The sequence below is a fragment of the Rattus norvegicus genome, chromosome 1 (genome assembly GCF_021556685.1).
Source record: "Rattus norvegicus strain SHRSP/BbbUtx chromosome 1, alternate assembly SHRSP_T2T, whole genome shotgun sequence".
In the NCBI taxonomy this organism is placed as follows: Eukaryota; Metazoa; Chordata; class Mammalia; order Rodentia; family Muridae; genus Rattus; species Rattus norvegicus.
Window position 1 is genome coordinate 24,980,776 of NC_141534.1, and position 18,706 is coordinate 24,999,481.

An 18,706-nucleotide genomic window follows, 5' to 3' on the forward strand; every position below is an offset into this window, starting at 1 on the left:
TCAGACTTAAGAATTAAAACGATTTATATAAGACCATTTAGTTTGCTTTTTGGAGCAAGATAATGGATATCTTTTAAAAGGTTAAATTTCCCTTTAGAAACCCAGCAAGCCAGAGTTTCTTCTTTATTTATACTGTGATTTCCCTTATTTTACTCCTTTTGAAATAATGATGTGTATAAATCTTTTGATTTTGACACAGTTTGGAAGGAGGAAGCATGTTTCTTGAAACGAATTGTCTCTTGTTTTGTCCTTACTGGAGCCATGATTGAGTTTTTACTACATACAAACTCATCACTCTTTTGCAACATATTTCAGATTCAAATTATATTTTGTGTTATCATATCAATAATATTTGAGAAGCTTATGGGTAATGCAAGGATAAATCATCCCCATGAGAGAATAACCAAATTAGGTTTTTGTGAATTTAAATTTTTGTCTTTGACATCGTTTTATTGTGCATTTCAGAAATTAAGGTGATTTTTTGAAAAGGTGCACCATTTTAACCTAAAATATATTATTTCTGATTGAAGTTGCCTGTCTCTGCATGCGTACAGGATTCAGTTTACAACATTGAACACTGAGCATCACGTTTACAATGAAGCCATGAGTGTTACCAAAGATAGACTCGCACACTCCACAAAGGCAAAGTACATACGCTATAGGACTCTTCAACTCTCCAAAAAGCTTTCTAGTCTTAGGAACTGGTAAGATGGGTAATGGGATAAGGACACTCAACACTAAGCCTGACATTGGAATTTGTCAGTTAGGACCCGGTTGAGGTTGTTTTCTGACCTATAGCATGTGCACACCAGGACTCACTCTGCTCTCACACAAATAAATACTTGTAATACATATTTGAGAAATGTTTTTTGACTTCTTACACCGAGGCCTGTGGTACTCTAGATAGATTCCAGAGTGTTGAATATAATCTTTTGATGCTTACTTTTTATAAACGCAGATAGTCTATCATAAGATCATTCCTTTTTAAAGCTTTTTTGCTGATTATGAATGTGTATATAATGCATTCTCTTTACTCTTACTTCCCACCTTCTCTTATTTCCCTCCAATTTCTAACACCCTCCCCCATCCATCATTGATTTGGAACTATCCATTGGATCCTAGCAGGTTCACTGGTGGGCACACAACTTTACACGCAAGGCAGTTGCTCTACCGCTGAGCTACATCATCAAGGGCAGGCACACAATTTTAGACAACTCCATCCCTCCCAGAGTTTATCAGGAGACAGATCAACAATGAGACCTCAGGATAGTGTAGCCCTTCCCCAGTCTACTCTTGACTGTTGACAGACCCATTAGGATGTAGATGCCTTGCCTTGACTTGCTGTGTTTTTCCCAGAAGATAGCAGATTGTCTTGTTCTTATGTTCTTTTTTTTTTTACATTTTATTTATTTATTTATTTTTTATTAACGAGTATTTCTTATATACATTTCAAGTGTTATTCCCTTTCCCGGTATCCGGGCAAACATCCCCCTCCCCCCTCCCCTTCCTTATGGGTGTTCCCCTCCCAACCCTCCCCCCATTGCCGCCCTCCCCCCACCAGTCTAGTTCACTGGGAGTTCAGTCTTAGCAGGACCCAGGGCTTCCCCTTCCACTGGTGCTCTTACTAGGATATTCATTGCTACCTATGAGGTCAGAGTCCAGGGTCAGTCCATGTATAGTCTTTAGGTAGTGGCTTAGTCCCTGGAAGCTCTGGTTGCTTGGCATTGTTGTACATATGGGGTCTCGAGCCTCTTCAAGCTCTTCCAGTTCTTTCTCTGATTCCTTCAACGGGGGTCCGATTCTCAGTTCAGTGGTTTGCTGCTGGCATTCGCCTCTGTATTTGCTGTATTCTGGCTGTGTCTCTCAGGAGCAATCTACATCTGGCTCCTGTCGGTCTGCACTTCTTTGCTTCATCCATCTTGTCTAATTGGGTGGCTGTATATATATGGGCCACAAGTGGGGCAGGCTCTGAATGGGTGTTCCTTCAGTCTCTGTTTTAATCTTTGCCTCTCTCTTCCCTGCCAAGGGTATTCTTGTTCCCCTTTTAAAGAAGGAGTGAACCATTCACATTTTGATCATCTGTCTTGAGTTTCATTTGTTCTAGGCATCTAGGGTAATTCAAGCATTTGGGCTAATAGCCACTTATCAATGAGTGCATACCATGTATGTCTTTCTGTGATTGGGTTAGCTCACTTAGGATGATATTTTCCAGTTCCAACCATTTGCCTACGAATTTCATAAAGTCGTTGTTTTTGATAGCTGAGTAATATTCCATTGTGTAGATGTACCACATTTTCTGTATCCATTCCTCTGTTGAAGGGCATCTGGGTTCTTTCCAGCTTCTGGCTATTATAAATAAGGCTGCGATGAACATAGTGGAGCACGTGTCTTTTTTATATGTTGGGGCATCTTTTGGGTATATGCCCAAGAGAGGTATAGCTGGATCCTCAGGCAGTTCAATGTCCAATTTTCTGAGGATCCTCCAGACTGATTTCCAGAATGGTTGTACCAGTATGCAATCCCACCAACAATGGAGGAGTGTTCCTCTTTCTCCACATCCTCGCCAGCATCTGTTGTCCCCTGAGTTTTTGATCTTAGCCATTCTCACTGGTGTGAGGTGAAATCTCAGGGTTGTTTTGATTTGCATTTCCCTTATGACTAAAGATGTTGAACATTTCTTTAGGTGTTTCTCAGCCATTCGGCATTCCTCAGCTGTGAATTCTTTGTTTAGCTCTGAACCCCATTTTTTAATAGGGTTATTTGTTTCCCTGCGGTCTAACTTCTTGAGTTCTTTGTATATTTTGGATATAAGGCCTCTATCTGTTGTAGGATTGGTAAAGATCTTTTCCCAACCTGTTGGTTGTCGTTTTGTCCTAACCACAGTGTCCTTTGCCTTACAGAAGCTTTGCAGTTTTATGAGATCCCATTTGTCTACTCTTGATCTTAGAGCGTAAGCCATTGGTGTTTTGTTTAGGAAATTTTTCCAGTGCCCATGTGTTCCAGATGCTTCCCTAGTTTTTCTTCTATTAGTTTGAGTGTGTCTGGTTTGATGTGGAGGTCCTTGATCCATTTGGACTTAAGCTTTGTACAGGGTGATAAGCATGGATCGATCTGCATTCTTCTACATGTTGACCTCCAGCTGAACCAGCACCATTTGCTGAAAATGCTATCTTTTTTCCATTTGATGGTTTTGGCTCCTTTGTCAAAAATCAAGTGACCATAGGTGTGTGGGTTCATTTCTGGGTCTTCAATTCTATTCCATTGGTCTATCTGTCTGTCTCTGTACCAATACCATGCAGTTTTTATCACTATTGCTCTGTAATACTGCTTGAGTTCAGGGATAGTGATTCCCCCTGAAGTCCTTTTATTGTTGAGGATAGCTTTAGCTATCCTGGGTTTTTTGTTATTCCAGATGAATTTGCAAATTGTTCTGTCTAACTCTTTGAAGAATTGGATTGGTATTTTCATGGGGATTGCATTGAATCTGTAGATCGCTTTTGGTAAAATGGCCATTTTTACTATATTAATCCTGCCAATCCATGAGCATGGGAGATCTTTCCATCTTCTGAGGTCTTCTTCAATTTCCTTCTTCAGTGTCTTGAAGTTCTTATTGTACAGATCTTTTACTTGCTTTGTTAAAGTCACACCGAGGTACTTTATATTATTTGGGTCTATTATGAAGGGTGTCGTTTCCCTAATTTCTTTCTCGGCTTGTTTCTCTTTTGTATAGAGGAAGGCAACTGATTTATTTGAGTTAATTTTATACCCAGCCACTTTGCTGAAGTTGTTTATCAGCTTTAGTAGTTCTCTGGTGGAACTTTTGGGATCACTTAAATATACTATCATATCATCTGCAAATAGTGATATTTTGACTTCTTCTTTTCCGATCTGTATCCCCTTGACCTCCTTTTGTTGTCTGATTGCTCTGGCTAGAACTTCAAGAACTATATTGAATAAGTAGGGAGAGAGTTGGCAGCCTTGTCTAGTCCCTGATTTTAGTGGGATTGCTTCAAGTTTCTCTCCATTTAGTTTAATGTTAGCAACTGGTTTGCTGTATATGGCTTTTACTATGTTTAGGTATGGGCCTTGAATTCCTATTCTTTCCAGGACTTTTATCATGAAAGGGTGTTGAATTTTGTCAAATGCTTTCTCAGCATCTAATGAAATGATCATGTGGTTTTGTTCTTTCAGTTTGTTTATATAATGGATCACGTTGATGGTTTTCCGTATATTAAACCATCCCTGCATGCCTGGGATGAAGCCTACTTGGTCATGGTGGATGATTGTTTTGATGTGCTCTTGGATTCGGTTTGCCAGAATTTTATTGAGTATTTTTGCGTCGATATTCATAAGGGAAATTGGTCTGAAGTTCTCTTTCTTTGTTGTGTCTTTGTGTGGTTTAGGTATAAGAGTAATTGTGGCTTCGTAGAAGGAATTCGGTAGGGCTCCATCTGTTTCAATTTTGTGGAATAGTTTGGATAATATTGGTATGAGGTCTTCTATGAAGGTTTGATAGAATTCTGCACCAAACCCATCTGGACCTGGGCTCTTTTTGGTTGGGAGACCTTTAATGACTGCTTCTATTTCCTTAGGAGTTATGGGGTTGTTTAACTGGTTTATCTGTTCCTGATTTAACTTCGGTACCTGGTATCTGTCTAGGAAATTGTCCATTTCCTGAAGATTTTCAAGTTTTGTTGAATATAGGTTTTTATAGTAAGATCTGATGATTTTTTGAATTTCCTCTGAATCTGTTGTTATGTCTCCCTTTTCATTTCTGATTTTGTTAATTTGGACGCACTCTCTGTGACCTCTCATTAGTCTGGTTAAGGGTTTATCTATCTTGTTGATTTTCTCAAAGAACCAACTTTTGGTTCTGTTGATTCTTTCTATGGTCCTTTTTGTTTCTACTTGGTTGATTTCAGCTCTGAGTTTGATTATTTCCTGCCTTCTACTCCTCCTGGGTGTATTTGCTTCTTTTTGTTCTAGAGCTTTTAGGTGTGCTGTCAAGCTGCTGACATATGCTCTTTCCTGTTTCTTTCTGCAGGCACTCAGCGCTATGAGTTTTCCTCTTAGCACAGCTTTCATTGTGTCCCATAAGTTTGGGTATGTTGTACCTTCATTTTCATTAAATTCTAAAAAGTTTTTAATTTCTTTCTTTATTTCTTCCTTGACCAGGTTATCATTGAGTAGAGCATTGTTCAATTTCCAAGTATATGTGAACATTCTTCCTTGATTGTTATTGAAGACTAGTTTTAGGCCGTGGTGGTCCGATAGCACGCATGGGATTATTTCTATCTTTCTGTACCTGTTGAGGCCCGTTTTTTGACCAATTATATGGTCAATTTTGGAGAAAGTACCATGAGGAGCTGAGAAGAAGGTATATCCTTTTGCTTTAGGATAGAATGTTCTATAAATATCCGTTAAGTCCATTTGGCTCATGACTTCTCTTAGTCTGTCGACATCACTGTTTAATTTCTGTTTCCATGATCTGTCCATTGATGAGAGTGGGGTGTTGAAATCTCCCACTATTATTGTGTGAGGTGCAATGTGTGTTTTGTGCTTTAGTAAGGTTTCTTTTACATATGTAGGTGCCCTTGTATTTGGGGCATAGATATTTAGGATTAAGAGTTCATCTTGGTGGATTTTTCCTTTGATGAATATGAAGTGTCCTTCCTTATCTTTTTTGATGACTTTTAGTTGAAAATTGATTTTATTTGATATTAGAATGGCTACTCCAGCTTGCTTCTTCTGACCATTTGCTTGGAAAATTGTTTTCCAGCCTTTCACTCTGAGGTAATGTCTGTCTTTGTCTCTGAGGTGTGTTTCCTGTAGGCAGCAGGATGCAGGGTCCTCGTTGCGTATCCAGTTTGTTAATCTATGTCTTTTTATTGGGGAGTTGAGGCCACTGATGTTGAGAGATATTAAGGAATAGTGATTACTGCTTCCCATTATATTCAAATTTGGATGTGAGGTTATGTTTGTGTGCTTTCATTCTCTTTGTTTTGTTGCCAAGACGATTAGTTTCTTGCTTCTTCTAGGGTATAGCTTGCCTCCTTATGTTGGGCTTTACCATTTATTATCCTTTGTAGTGCTGGATTTGTAGAAAGATATTGTGTAAATTTGGTTTTGTCATGGAATATTTTGGTTTCTCCATCTATGTTAATTGAGAGTTTTACAGGATACAGTAACCTGGGCTGGCATTTGTGTTCTCTTAGGGTCTGTATGACATCAGTCCAGGATCTTCTGGCCTTCATAGTTTCCGGCGAGAAGTCTGGTGTGATTCTGATAGGTCTGCCTTTATATGTTACTTGACCTTTTTCCCTTACTGCTTTTAATATTCTTTCTTTATTTTGTGCGTTTGGTGTTTTGACTATTATGTCACGGGAGGTGTTTCTTTTCTGGTCCAATCTATTTGGAGTTCTGTAGGCTTCTTGTATGCCTATGGGTATCTCTTTTTTTAGGTTAGGGAAGTTTTCTTCTATGATTTTGTTGAAGATATTTACTGGTCCTTTGAGCTGGGAGTCTTCACTCTCTTCTATACCTATTATCCTTAGGTTTGATCTTCTCATTGAGTCCTGGATTTCCTGTATGTTTTGGACCAGTAGCTTTTTCTGCTTTACATTATCTTTGACAGTTGAGTCAATGATTTCTATGGAATCTTCTGCTCCTGAGATTCTCTCTTCCATCTCTTGTATTCTGTTTGTGAAGCTTGTATCTACAGCTCCTTGTCTCTTCTTTTGGTTTTCTATATCCAGGGTTGTTTCCATGTGTTCTTTCTTGATTGCTTCTATTTCCATTTTTAATTCCTTCAACTGTTTGATTGTGTTTTCCTGGAATTCTTTCAGGGATTTTTGTGTATCCTCTTTATGGGCTTCTACTTGTTTATTTATGATTTCCTGATATTCTTTCAGGGATTTTTGTGTCTCCTCTCTATGGGCTTCTACTTGTTTATTTATGTTTTCCTGGAATTCTTTCAGGCATTTTTGCGATTCCTCTCTGTAGGCTTCTACTTGTTTATTAATGTTTTCCTGTGTTTCTCTAAGGGAGTTCTTCATGTCTTTCTTAAAGTCCTCCAGCATCATGATCAAATATGATTTTGAAACTAGATCTTGCTTTTCTGGTGTGTTTGGACATTCCATGTTTGTTTTGGTGGGAGAATTGGGCTCCGATGGTGCCATGTAGTCTTGGTTTCTGTTGCTTTGGTTCCTGCGCTTGCCTCTCGCCATCAGATTATCTCTAGTGTTACTTTGTTCTGCTATTTCTGACAGTGGCTAGAGTGTCCCTATAAGCCTGTGTGTCAGGAGTGCTGTAGACCTGTTTTCCTGTTTTCTTTCAGCCAGTTATGGGGACAGAGTGTTCTGCTTTCGTGCGTGTAGTTTTTCCTCTGTACAGGTCTTCAGCTGTTCCTGTGGGCCTGTGTCTTGAGTTCACCAGGCAGGTCACTTGCAGCATACAAGTTCGTCTTACCTGTGGTCCCGAGGCTCAAGTTCGCTCGCGGATGCTGCCCACGGGCTCTTTGCGGCGGCAGCAATCAGGAAGACCCGTGCCGCCACTTCTGGGAGCTTCAGTGCACCAGGGTTCCAGATGGCCTTTGGTGTTTTCCTCTGGCGTCTGAGATGTGTGTGCAGAGAGCAGTCTCTTCTGGTTTCCCAGGCTTGTCTGCCTCTCTGAAGGTTTAGCTCTCCCTCCCACGGGATTTGGGTGCAGAGAACTGTTTATCTGGTCTGTTTCCTTCAGGTTCCGGCGGTGTCTCAGGCAGGGGTCCTGCCGCTCCTGGGCCCTCCCCCACGGGAGCCCAGAGGCCTTATACAGTTTCCTCTTGGGCCAGGGATGTGGGCAGGGGTGGGCAGTGTTGGTGGTCTCTTCCACTCTGCAGCCTCAGGAGTGCCCACCTGACCAGGTGGTGAGGTCTCTTTCCCACGGGGTCTGTGAGCAGAGAGCTGCTGCGGGCCGGGATCCGCCGGTGTTGGACTTCCCTGTTCTTATGTTCTTTCTTCTCCTTTTTCCACAGTGAAGAAATTAAATATTTCTTGAATATGTAGTTTTGTGTGGGATGATAGTATGGGTACTGGTGTGCACATGCTACAGCTTATGTGTAGGTCAGAAAGCAACCCTTGGGTCCCAGTTCCCTCCTTCCATCAACAGGGCCTTAGGGGTCAAATTCAAATGTCAGACTTAGTGTCAAGTGTTCTTATCCCGTTGCTCATCCTACAAGTTCCTAAGATTAGAAAAAAATTTCCCCCTGAGCCACATGTAGATGGTTATATTGTAGATAGTAGAAATGTTCAAGGGTGAGCATTTAAACTTACCCTTAGCACCCTTAGCAGCCATTAGTCTCTGTATCCACAACTACAGGCTGTAATGAACGGATTCTCTCTCATGCCTTGGAGTAGCAATAGGAAGGTAGTTTGATGCTGTCTGTCTAGCTAAGCAAAGGAATTAAGTAGATACCCAGGACCTATGACCCACCATTTCCCTAGCTTTTGATGTTTGTCTGGGTTTATGTACCAGGAATGGATTTTCCCCAGTGAAGTCTTGAAGCAAATCAGAGAGTGGTTGACTATCTCCATAGCAGGCATGTTTGTCACCAGTGCACAAAAGTGCCTATCTGCCCACTGTAGGCTGGCATTGTATGTAAGACTGTTGATGCCTTTTCTCTTCTGGTTCTATGCATGGCTTCTTCTGGTACTGTGAAAGTTAGCCACCAGGGAACACGCTTCCAACTCACTGTCAATCTAAATAGTCCCTTATAGAATTCTGGTGGGCCAGCAAAATGAATGGTAGGAACTGTCATAATTTTATTATCCCAGGGGGAATCCCTGACCAACAGTTCATTGAGAGGATTTCAATGCTTAAAGCTTATAGGAGCAGCACTGTCCAGCCATGCAGAACATGAGACTTCAAATTCATTTAAAAATGTACTTTTGAATTGATTTACAAGGTGAGAGGATTCCATATGACCATTTCATACATCTTTTGGTGTGGTTAGCCTTCCTCCTACTTCCTGCCTCTCCCTTATGTGGTATTTACCTTCTTGCTTAAACCTTTCCAACCCTGGAATTCTCCTCTATCTTGCATTACCTATGTTCTACTATCTTCCCCTGACCATTCCCACCTCCACACATGGCTTCTCTCTAGTTTCCTGGTTTCTGGAACACCCAAAAGAAGTTGCATACACAAAATTAAACATTTGAAGCAAGGATTTACATGCGAGAGTGAAACACAGTGTTTGACTCACTGGTTATAGGTTAGTTCACTCAGCTTTACATTTACGTCCACTTTTCTGCACATTTTATGACTTCATTTTTCTTTACAGAGGAATAAAACCTTTCTGTGTGGATTTTCTTTGCCCATTCATTAGTTTATGGTCATCTAGGATAATTCCTTTACCTAGTTTTTGTGAATAGTGTAAAAATGGGTATGGTTGAGCAGGTATCTTTACAGTAGAATTTTTTGGGTATCTGATCAGTAATGGAATAGCTTTGATTATATAACATATATATATATATATACATATATATATATATATATATATTTCCCAATCTTTTGAAAAATTTCCATGTCGATTTCCATAGAGGAGGTACCACTTTCTGCTCCCACCAGTGTTATGTAAGAGTTCTTTCTATACATTTTCTCCAGCCTTGATTGTCATTTGTTATCTTGATGAAAATCATTCAGTGATGGGAGAGATAAAAACCCAAAGTAATTTTAATTTATATTTCCTTGATGGCTAAGGATGTTTAACATTTTCAAAATGGTTATTAGCTATTTGTATTTCATTTTTTCAGATCCCTTTCCTTAGATTTATAGCCCGTTTTTTGAGATGGTTGTTTGTCTGCTTGGTGGTTGTGCGTCTCTCTCTCTCTTTCTCTCTCTCTCTCTCTCTCTCTCTCTCTCTCTCTCTCTCTCTCTCTCTCTCTCTCTCTGTGTGTGTGTGTGTGTGTTTCAGTATTAATTGTCTGTCCAATGTATTGGTCAGAAATTTTTCTCCCCATTTTGTAAGCTGCACTTTCACTCAACTGATTGTTCCTCTTGCTGTATGGAGGCTGATTTGGAGTTAGCTTTTCTGAAAGGTGAGAGATAAAGGTCTAGTCTAATGCTTACTCATGTAGGCATCTCGTTCTTCCAACACAATTTGTTGAAGCTACTTTTCTCTGGTATTTTCGACTTCTTTGTAAAGATAAAAAAACAATACAGAGGCTATAATTGGTTGAAATTAAATGTTTTTTATTCTATTTCTTTTATGTACATGAATATTTTTGTATGAGTACCTCATACTGCCTTTATTATTATTATTTTATTTTAGGTATGACTCTCAAGAATGGGTATGGTAATGCTTCCAGCAATTAATTTCTTTCTTCCTTTCTCTCTTTCTTTCTTTCTCTCTTTCTTTCTGTCTGCCTGTCTTTCTTTCTTTCTTTCTTTCTTTCTTTCTTTCTTTCTTTCTTTCTTTCCTTCCTTCTTTCTTTTTCTGCTTAGGGTTACATGGATATACTGGACTTTTGTGTTTATGAATATGAATTTTTAAGACGTTTTTTCTAGTTTCTGAAGAAAGGTATAGGTAATTTGACCACATTTGCATTGAATCTGTAAATTGGTTTTTTGAAGGCTGGTCATTTGTACAATGTCAATTCTTCTACCTTGTCAGCATAGGGGTCTATTTATGATTAGTGTATAACTCAATTGTTTTCTTTCAAAAATTAACATTTTCTTGGTTAGTTTTATTTAATAAATTTCCCTTTCATTGAAAATGTTTTTTCTTCATACAGTGTATTATGATTATGGTTTCTCCTCTTTCTATTCCCCTCAGTTCCTCCCCTACCTCTCCTCTTATGCAGAACCAAAGGGATGGAAACACCAAGAAAGCAAGGCCTTTTAAACACAGCTTGAATAAGGCACATTTGAACTCCCAGAGAGAACTGAAACTAAGTGAACACGTGGTCCCCATCTCTAAACCAAAAACTTGCAGGTCCTTTGGATGTCTATTCTGTCTACAGCTACTGTTTTTCTGGGATGCTTGTGTATTCAAGTATAGGTGTCCTTTGCATCAATATATATTTCTTTTGCCTTTTGTTTGGTTCTTCTTCTGTTTTGTCCTATTCTGGTTTGCTTACTTTATTATTTCTTAGATGCCTGTTTGTTTCTAATGAAAGACTGTCTGTTGTTTGCTTTGTTTTTGTGTTATGAATGAAAGCAGTCCATTTTTAAATTTTGTACCCTGCTACTTTGCTGAAAATTTAATAACTTCTAGACATTTTCTGATCTACTTATTACTTTTTTAATATTTAGAACTGAATAATGGGCAAACAAGGAGACTTTGACTTGGCTTCTTACTTGTTTCCTTGTTATCTTATTGCTTGAGCTAAGACTTTGCACACTCCATTGAATAGGAGTGGCAACAGTGTGAATAAGGCTCCATCTTGCTCCTATTTTAATATGATTGCTTCGACTTTTCTCTCCATTTACCATGTTCTTTATATGAATTTTCATATGGCACCCTTATTTTGTTGCAGTATGTTGCCAAGGACCAGCCTTGGCTTGAAGAAGGATTCTGAGAGAAGGGGTATCTGGGAGTGGTGAAAAAAAATAACTCAATGGCAAATCATGGCTCCAAGCTAGTGCTTGGAGCTCTGCTCCAACTTTCCAGCCTGCCTTCTCTCAGTTTTGCTTTCTTTCTCTCTGATCTCTTTTCTCTGGAGATCACCAGATAGTTCTCTTTCTATGTTCTGCTCAAGACAATTTTTCAAGCAGTTATTTCTTGCTGTTCTAAAACATTCTTTGGATAACTCATCTCTATATTCTGTTCAAGACAGTTCTCTAAGCAGTTCTCTCTTGCTATTCTAAAACATTCTCTGGATAGCTCATCCCTTGCAGATCATAAGCACAGTCTTTTATTTTATACATCAATCCAGTTATTTACTCCAGGTTTCCTTTATATTATCCTATGAATCAGCATTCTGTGACCCCAGCCCCTTAATTGTTAGAAAACGCTAAACACACATTTTCTTCTAACATTGCAAAACAATTCAGAAATCTGCCTGCCTCTATTAAACACAGACAATAAGCTAGCTTGGTGGGACCCATCCTGAAATTATCATTCCTACCATACCTGGGCCTTGACTCACTGTGTCCCAGGCTAACCTTGAACTCAGGAATCTGCCTGCATTTGTATTTGCCTGTCTTTGTGTCTTTCAGACAGGCTTTTCGTATCTTTCTAACAGGCTGGCTCATAGTGTAGATGCCTTCTATTCTTTTAGATCTGTGAAGCTCCTTATACAATTCATATAGCATTCTTATATTTTTGCATAGTTGAGAAATTATGTATTTTTGAACTTATGTTTTTAGAGTACTTTTCTGCAGCCTTAAGGGCTGTCTTGAAGGTCTCAGCATTCACCATTTTGCTAAGACATTAACCAGTTTCCTTTGAGCACTGTTTTAAGCATTCCACATGGACAACAAAGTCTGAAGATGCTTAGGTCCTTTCTCTAAAATGGCAATGTACTTGTATCAAGTAAACATGTAGATGTGTATAATTTCTAAGTCTCTCATTGTATAGCTTAGTGTCTTTAAGTATCTCTTGATGATTTGCAGTGTCTGATGACATATAAAATTTATATAAATAGTTAAATTTATCAGATAATTAAAAGTGTCCATACATGTTCATGGTTTGTACATTTACAGATTTTGTTTGCTTCTCACTTGAGTAAATGCTCAGGTGCATATTTCTCACACATGGAATGCCAACCGTATAACCAAACAAAGTGTACATATCCTGAGGAATCCCTAAAGGAAAGTGTGATGCTTAATTTGGAGGTAGTTAAAATGAGATTTTAGAAAACTAGGTAATGGTCTAGAGGAAAATTAGCTGCAGCGTTTTCGAAAGCATTGTTATTTGTTTGGATAGAATATATCTTCTTTTCTTAAATTTTAATTTTATTATTTTAAATTGTGTATATACTATTTAGTGTTAGACAGTATGTTACATTGGTGCAGTTTATGGGCCAATGGCATTGGATTCTGTTAGGAATAAAGCTGCAGAAGGTTGTGAGCCACTGGACATGGGTGTTTGGAATTGAACTTGGCTCTTCTGCAAGTGAAGTACATACTAGCAACCTTAGCTGATGAGTCACTGCTACAACTCTTACCTGCTAATTTCTACTTAGTTCTCATGGTCCATTTAAGTCTACTTCTTCTTAAAAACCAATTTAAAAAAATCATTCCATAAAAAAATATCTTGAGGTCTTTAAAGAGAATCTTTAGTTTGCTAAAAATTAGTCAAATCAAACAAAAAAGCAATAACAATTCCCAAACACTCCACCCAAATATCAAGCCTTGATAATTTTTATCCAAGTGGCTATGAAAAATGGCTGTTAGATTTAACTCAATACTTCTCTGTTGTTGATAGGTATACACTGGTGGATATTTTGCGTGCCATTTTACTTTCTTTAGAAGCCATGATTGAAGATCCAGAGCTTCAAGTAAATGGATTTGTTTTGATCATAGACTGGAGTAACTTTACCTTCAAGCAAGCTTCTAAGCTTACACCAAGCATGCTGCGACTTGCAATTGAAGGTCTTCAGGTAAGGGTATACCACTGCTATTGTTTCTTTGTTTCCTATATGCTGTTTGCCTTGTATGTTAGAATATTAGATAACTTATGGAATAATAAAACCTCAAAACCAAAAGGTTATAGATTTTTTATAAGATACAATTAAATTTAATTGTAAAGGATACAATTAAATAAGGATTCAACAAACAAAGAGAACATGGATGTGAGTCTTGTAATAGGAAGATCTGTGATTTCTTGTAGGAGCCTGCTTTATGTGGACACATAAGTGCTGAAGGATGTTTTTGTGCACTGTGTAAAGATTGTCATCATGTTATTTATTTGCTGATTTCTGTGCCCACAAGTTGACTGCAGACTGAACTTGGTTTTGTTGTTCATATGGACACATCTGATTTTTTAAATTGTCCCTCTCTCACCTTCTGATTTGGTCATTAAAAACAAATAGGAAAGGCAGGGAGTAGAAAGGTGAGACTTCTGGGAAGAGATAGGAACTCTGGGAGAGAATCAGGCATAAGAGGTTTTATGAGGCAAACATAGAAGAACCAGGCTGGGAAGGAAGTAGATGTAATGAGCCAGCCATGCGGCAGGACTTAGATTTGTATAAATGGGATAACTGAGTTACAAGTAAGAGAAAAACAATGCCTAGTTTTAAGGCCAAAGCTTATAATAAATATAGACTCTGTGTCATTAATTGGGAATTTAGGTGGTCATAGAAAGGTCTATAGTTACACATGAGCATCAAGGTTAAATGGAGATTTTTGTCTTGATACGTGGGCCTCCAACTTTTTTGGTTTGATGTAGTAGTATTTAGGATTGCTTGAGGTTGATATTATTTCACTTTTATTTTCTGTTATGTTAGCAAAGTAATAAAATTTTGTTTAGTGACTATTAAACTAGTGAATTTGAGATTGAATCATGCTAACTAAAAGTCATCAATGACTCTCCTGCTCTTTAAGGTATAAAAATATTTGCTTTGAAACATTTCTTTAGACATAATTAGTTATTGCTTTTTATCTCTTTGTTGGTAAATGAGGACTGTGATATGAAATTTATGCAATAATGGTACACCTTCCTTTGGAATACTATTTGACTTGTTGGGAATTATAAATTTGAAAATAAATCACTATGCATGCATAATCCTGCTCTTGGTAAGGCTTTTTTTTTAACTTTTGGAATATCCTACTGCTCTTTCTTACTACCATATTCTACTTGCATAATTTGTAGGATTGGTTTTTGAGCTGGAAAATTTGTAAGTTCACGAAAATGATATTAGTGGTATTTATTTCCTGTAGCCCAACACACATTCTTGATATACTCAGGTTAACATTTTATCAATCAGAATGTCTTTATTTTAAAATAACAGATTATAACCTAATGTTCCCTAATGAAAGATGCTACGCTTTCTTTAAATAGTAAATAAAGCAAAATAATCTATCTCATGTCATCTTTTCTGGTGTCTGCAGGAAGTTAAATTGATGACCACTTACCTTTTAACCTCTCAGCTGCAGGACACCTAGCCAAATTTAATTCAAGTTTGTGGCCTACCTTTGTACAGATTTAGACAACCCGATTGCCACATCGGCTTATCCTAAAGCAAGAGTCCTGACTTGCTCTTCATGAGTCAGTTTTGCCACCGTCTCATCTCTTTATTACTCTCCAGACACAGTTAATAAGAACTGAGAGAGGACAAGCATAATGTGTGCTCTCCAGTGTACCTATCATGCATTCTGCACTATTTCCAGCAATCCATAAATGTTCTTCAACTTGCGAAGAAAACTGGTTATCCCCAACTGCCACATAACCATAGAATGATCACCTCACCCAATTCTTATTTCTCTTTAGCATGGGTCTCATTTTCATTTGTAGGGAAGCTAGGGTAGGCCTTCAGTTATGGGAACAATGGTGAACTCATACTACATCCAACATGTGTTGGATAGGAGCCCTTTCAATAACTTCATAAGTCATTTCTGGAAAGCAAACAACACAGGGATTTGAGGAAAGTTCTCGTTTTCTTACTATGGTCAGAACATTAAGTGCTTGATCTGAATGTCTTCTTGAAAATGTGTTTGACATCCTTTATGAGTTTCTGCTCTATTGCTAAGAGAAAACACCATAATGAAGGCACATATGGGAGAAAGAATTTATATGGGCTTATAGTCCCGGGGCTTAAATATTTGTGATGAAAGCATGGAGGCAGGGTGAGTTTAGCAGAAAGTTGAGAACTCATAATTTGACCCACAAGCTCAAGGAGAGAGAAAACTAAATTATGAATCTTTAAACTCTCAATACAGTCTGGCTGCACAGTGACACACCTCCTCCTAAAAGACAACACACCTAAACACAACCAAATGACCAACTGAGATCAAATATTCAAATATCTGAGCCCCAGGGAGGGGCCATGGGAAATCTCATTTGAACCAGCACATAAGGTACTGAGCTTATCTTCAGTACAATTTGATTACTCCTCATATCTGTGTCTGTATCATAAGACGTCTGAAAGTTTTCAATGTGACACAACTGGGCTTATGGTTGATCAGTAGACAACTGTGACTGGAGTAACAGAATCTGACTTTTAAAATTATGTCTCTAGTTAAGCTTGCATTTACTATTTATGGAAAAAAAACAACGAGCATTTTGATATATCCAAATAGGTCGTTATATATCACCAGAAATAAGATTACCACCACTACCAAAACAGTAAGTCCCATCAACTGAATCAATCATGGTCATTAAGAAATCTAAATTGTTTTAGTAACTCAGCAACAATATACTGAAATTCTGTTATAATGTGACTTTTACTTAGATGAATATAAGTAATATTCTAGTATGTTGAAACGGAAATAAAAAAGTGTTCCAGTAAGCCCAATAGACAATGGGACATTTATTTTAATACCATTTAATTAGTGGATGTGATTGTTTTGAAGAGGGACTGTTTCTCTCCTTCTTGAATCATATATGTCATTATATTACTAGCTCACTTTTTTCCCCCTGAAGCACACTATTTTCAGTGACCTGGATAGAGTTAAGATCTCATACCTACTTTATAAAAATACATGGAAAATATCTTAGGTCTACATGTGGTCATAGGATAAGGTCAGCTGAGAGAGTTTAAGTAAGGGTGTATGCAGGATATACTCAGGAGCCAAACAGATTCAGATGGCCGGTCTGCCACCCATCAAGTACTTGTGAAATTACCTACCTTGCTTGAATCTCACTCTAGGCAATGCACCAATTTAAAGTGTTATTATGCACTTAGCAGGTGATATCTTAGCTAAAGTGAATGTGGATCAGCTGAGTTTTCAGGTAACATTTTTCAGTTATCAGTGTGGACTATTTCCTTTTTGAGAAGTCTGAGAATCAAGAAATTGGAGAATTGAGAAATCCAGTATTCCTCTATCTGAGAAGCTCTAGCTGATTGACATTGGGAATCTGAATAGTCTCTTTCCCCCTCCCCCCACCTTGGAGTCCATGTCGCATATAAATAATTACATTGTTTAATGTTTCATCCCTGTGGTTAGAGAGCTTCTATATAATTTCAAAATGGATATAAAATAAAATACTCTTTCAATTGGAAAGCCAGAACAAAAAGGGTGTGATGATTTTACCTTGGAGCAGTTTAGCATTTTGTTCTTTGATGAGTCAGGCACTCCAGCTATAGCTGAAAAGGCAATATTTGGAAGATTGTACAAAACTGTGCTAAAGGGACAAGGATAAGAAGGGACTTTTAGGAAAGGGGATCTCCACAAAATGCTTTGGACAGCACAGACCTAGAGATAGTTGGAAATATATAGTGAATCCATTTCAATGTGGCTGCAATAAGAGGTGAATTGAGGTAGATGAGCTCAGGAAAGCAGGCTAAGATTTGGATGGCTGGGATAGAAGACGCCACGCTATGCCATTTGGCCAGAAGGCTCTTTTGACTCTTTAGACAGAAGGGAATTGGGGCAAAAAAAGTCTTGATCCTTTTTCTGCTTTGGGAAGATTTTCTGAGTAAGAGAAGAAATGTGGGGGAAAGAATAAGAAATCTGAGTCTAGACATCAACGCCTTTCCCAAGGGTTTTTGTTGTTGTTGTTGTTGGTGGTGGTTGTTGTTGTTGACTCCTAGATTGATTCTAAGAGATACCAGGTAGCTTAAAGTCACCTCCATTCTTCACATTTAAATATAGGTGAAATGACCATCATATGAACAATGATTCATTTCTAATTAAGACCTACGTTTTGTACTTTGTTGATGTTCACTGGCAGGTCCATTGTCTGTTCTCTGGTAAAATAACCTCCTTGATTGCCTACTGACTAATGAGGATGAAGAGATAGACACTTTTTGTTAATATCCAAGAGACCTTTTGTAAATACCACTATACAGTAACAAGACATTCAGTTTTAGTATAAAGGGGGTTTTGTCTGTAAAGAATACCAAACATTTTCAAAACAGAAAAGGCATCAAATGTTTTGCCCAAACCAGTGAATTTTCTTGATAGGTATGGGCACCATTAGCTGTTTGAAGGAAGAATATATTCAGGTTTCTTTGGAGAGAAAGAAAAGACAGAATTGTCTTGCCACTTACAAGAAGTTAATTGATTAGTGTAGTCATAGAAACAGGAAGTTTCATTGAAAATCAATATAAGAGTAAATGAATGTGACTTGGAGACTTAAGGTACCTTCCTGGAAAGCCAATTAAAGCATAAAATGTTTGAAATACCTGGAGCAGCTCAGTCTTTGACTTCATAGTGAAATGATGATGTTCCTTTTAAATATATTTTATTTCTCTTGATCTATTATTTTCTTGGAAACTTCTTTAGTAATGAAAAACCAATTTATAAGAATTATGAAATGTGTTCTCCTCCTCCCAGTATTGCTGCTGCCTTTCAGATATGCTTGTCTGTTATTCTCCTTGGTGCTGTTCTGCTGGGTCTCTGCTTTTACTTTTGCAGCTTTCCTAGAGTCTCTTAATTCCATCTGCATAATGTATCCAAGACAGGCTGGCTAGCAAAGGGGTTGGTTGTGACAAGGGGCTGAATAGGTCTTTGATTGCTACATAAAACTAAGATGCAGGACCATTGTAAAGTACCTAACATGGTGCCAGATACTCCAAAATTCCTTATTAAGTAGGACTTGAGAAAGAATAAACAATATGTTGTC

At 38.1% G+C, this 18,706-nt stretch overlaps 1 protein-coding gene across 2 annotated transcripts in view; it reads left to right on the plus strand.

Moving 5' to 3' along the window:
• Clvs2 (clavesin 2) overlaps positions 1 to 18,706 on the plus strand; it is a 111,107-nt gene that overhangs the window by 12,398 nt on the left and 80,003 nt on the right. For both annotated transcript variants that reach the window (NM_001410322.1, XM_087567372.1), the window contains 1 exon segment: positions 13,406 to 13,580. In NM_001410322.1, coding sequence (NP_001397251.1) covers positions 13,406 to 13,580 — 175 coding nt within the window.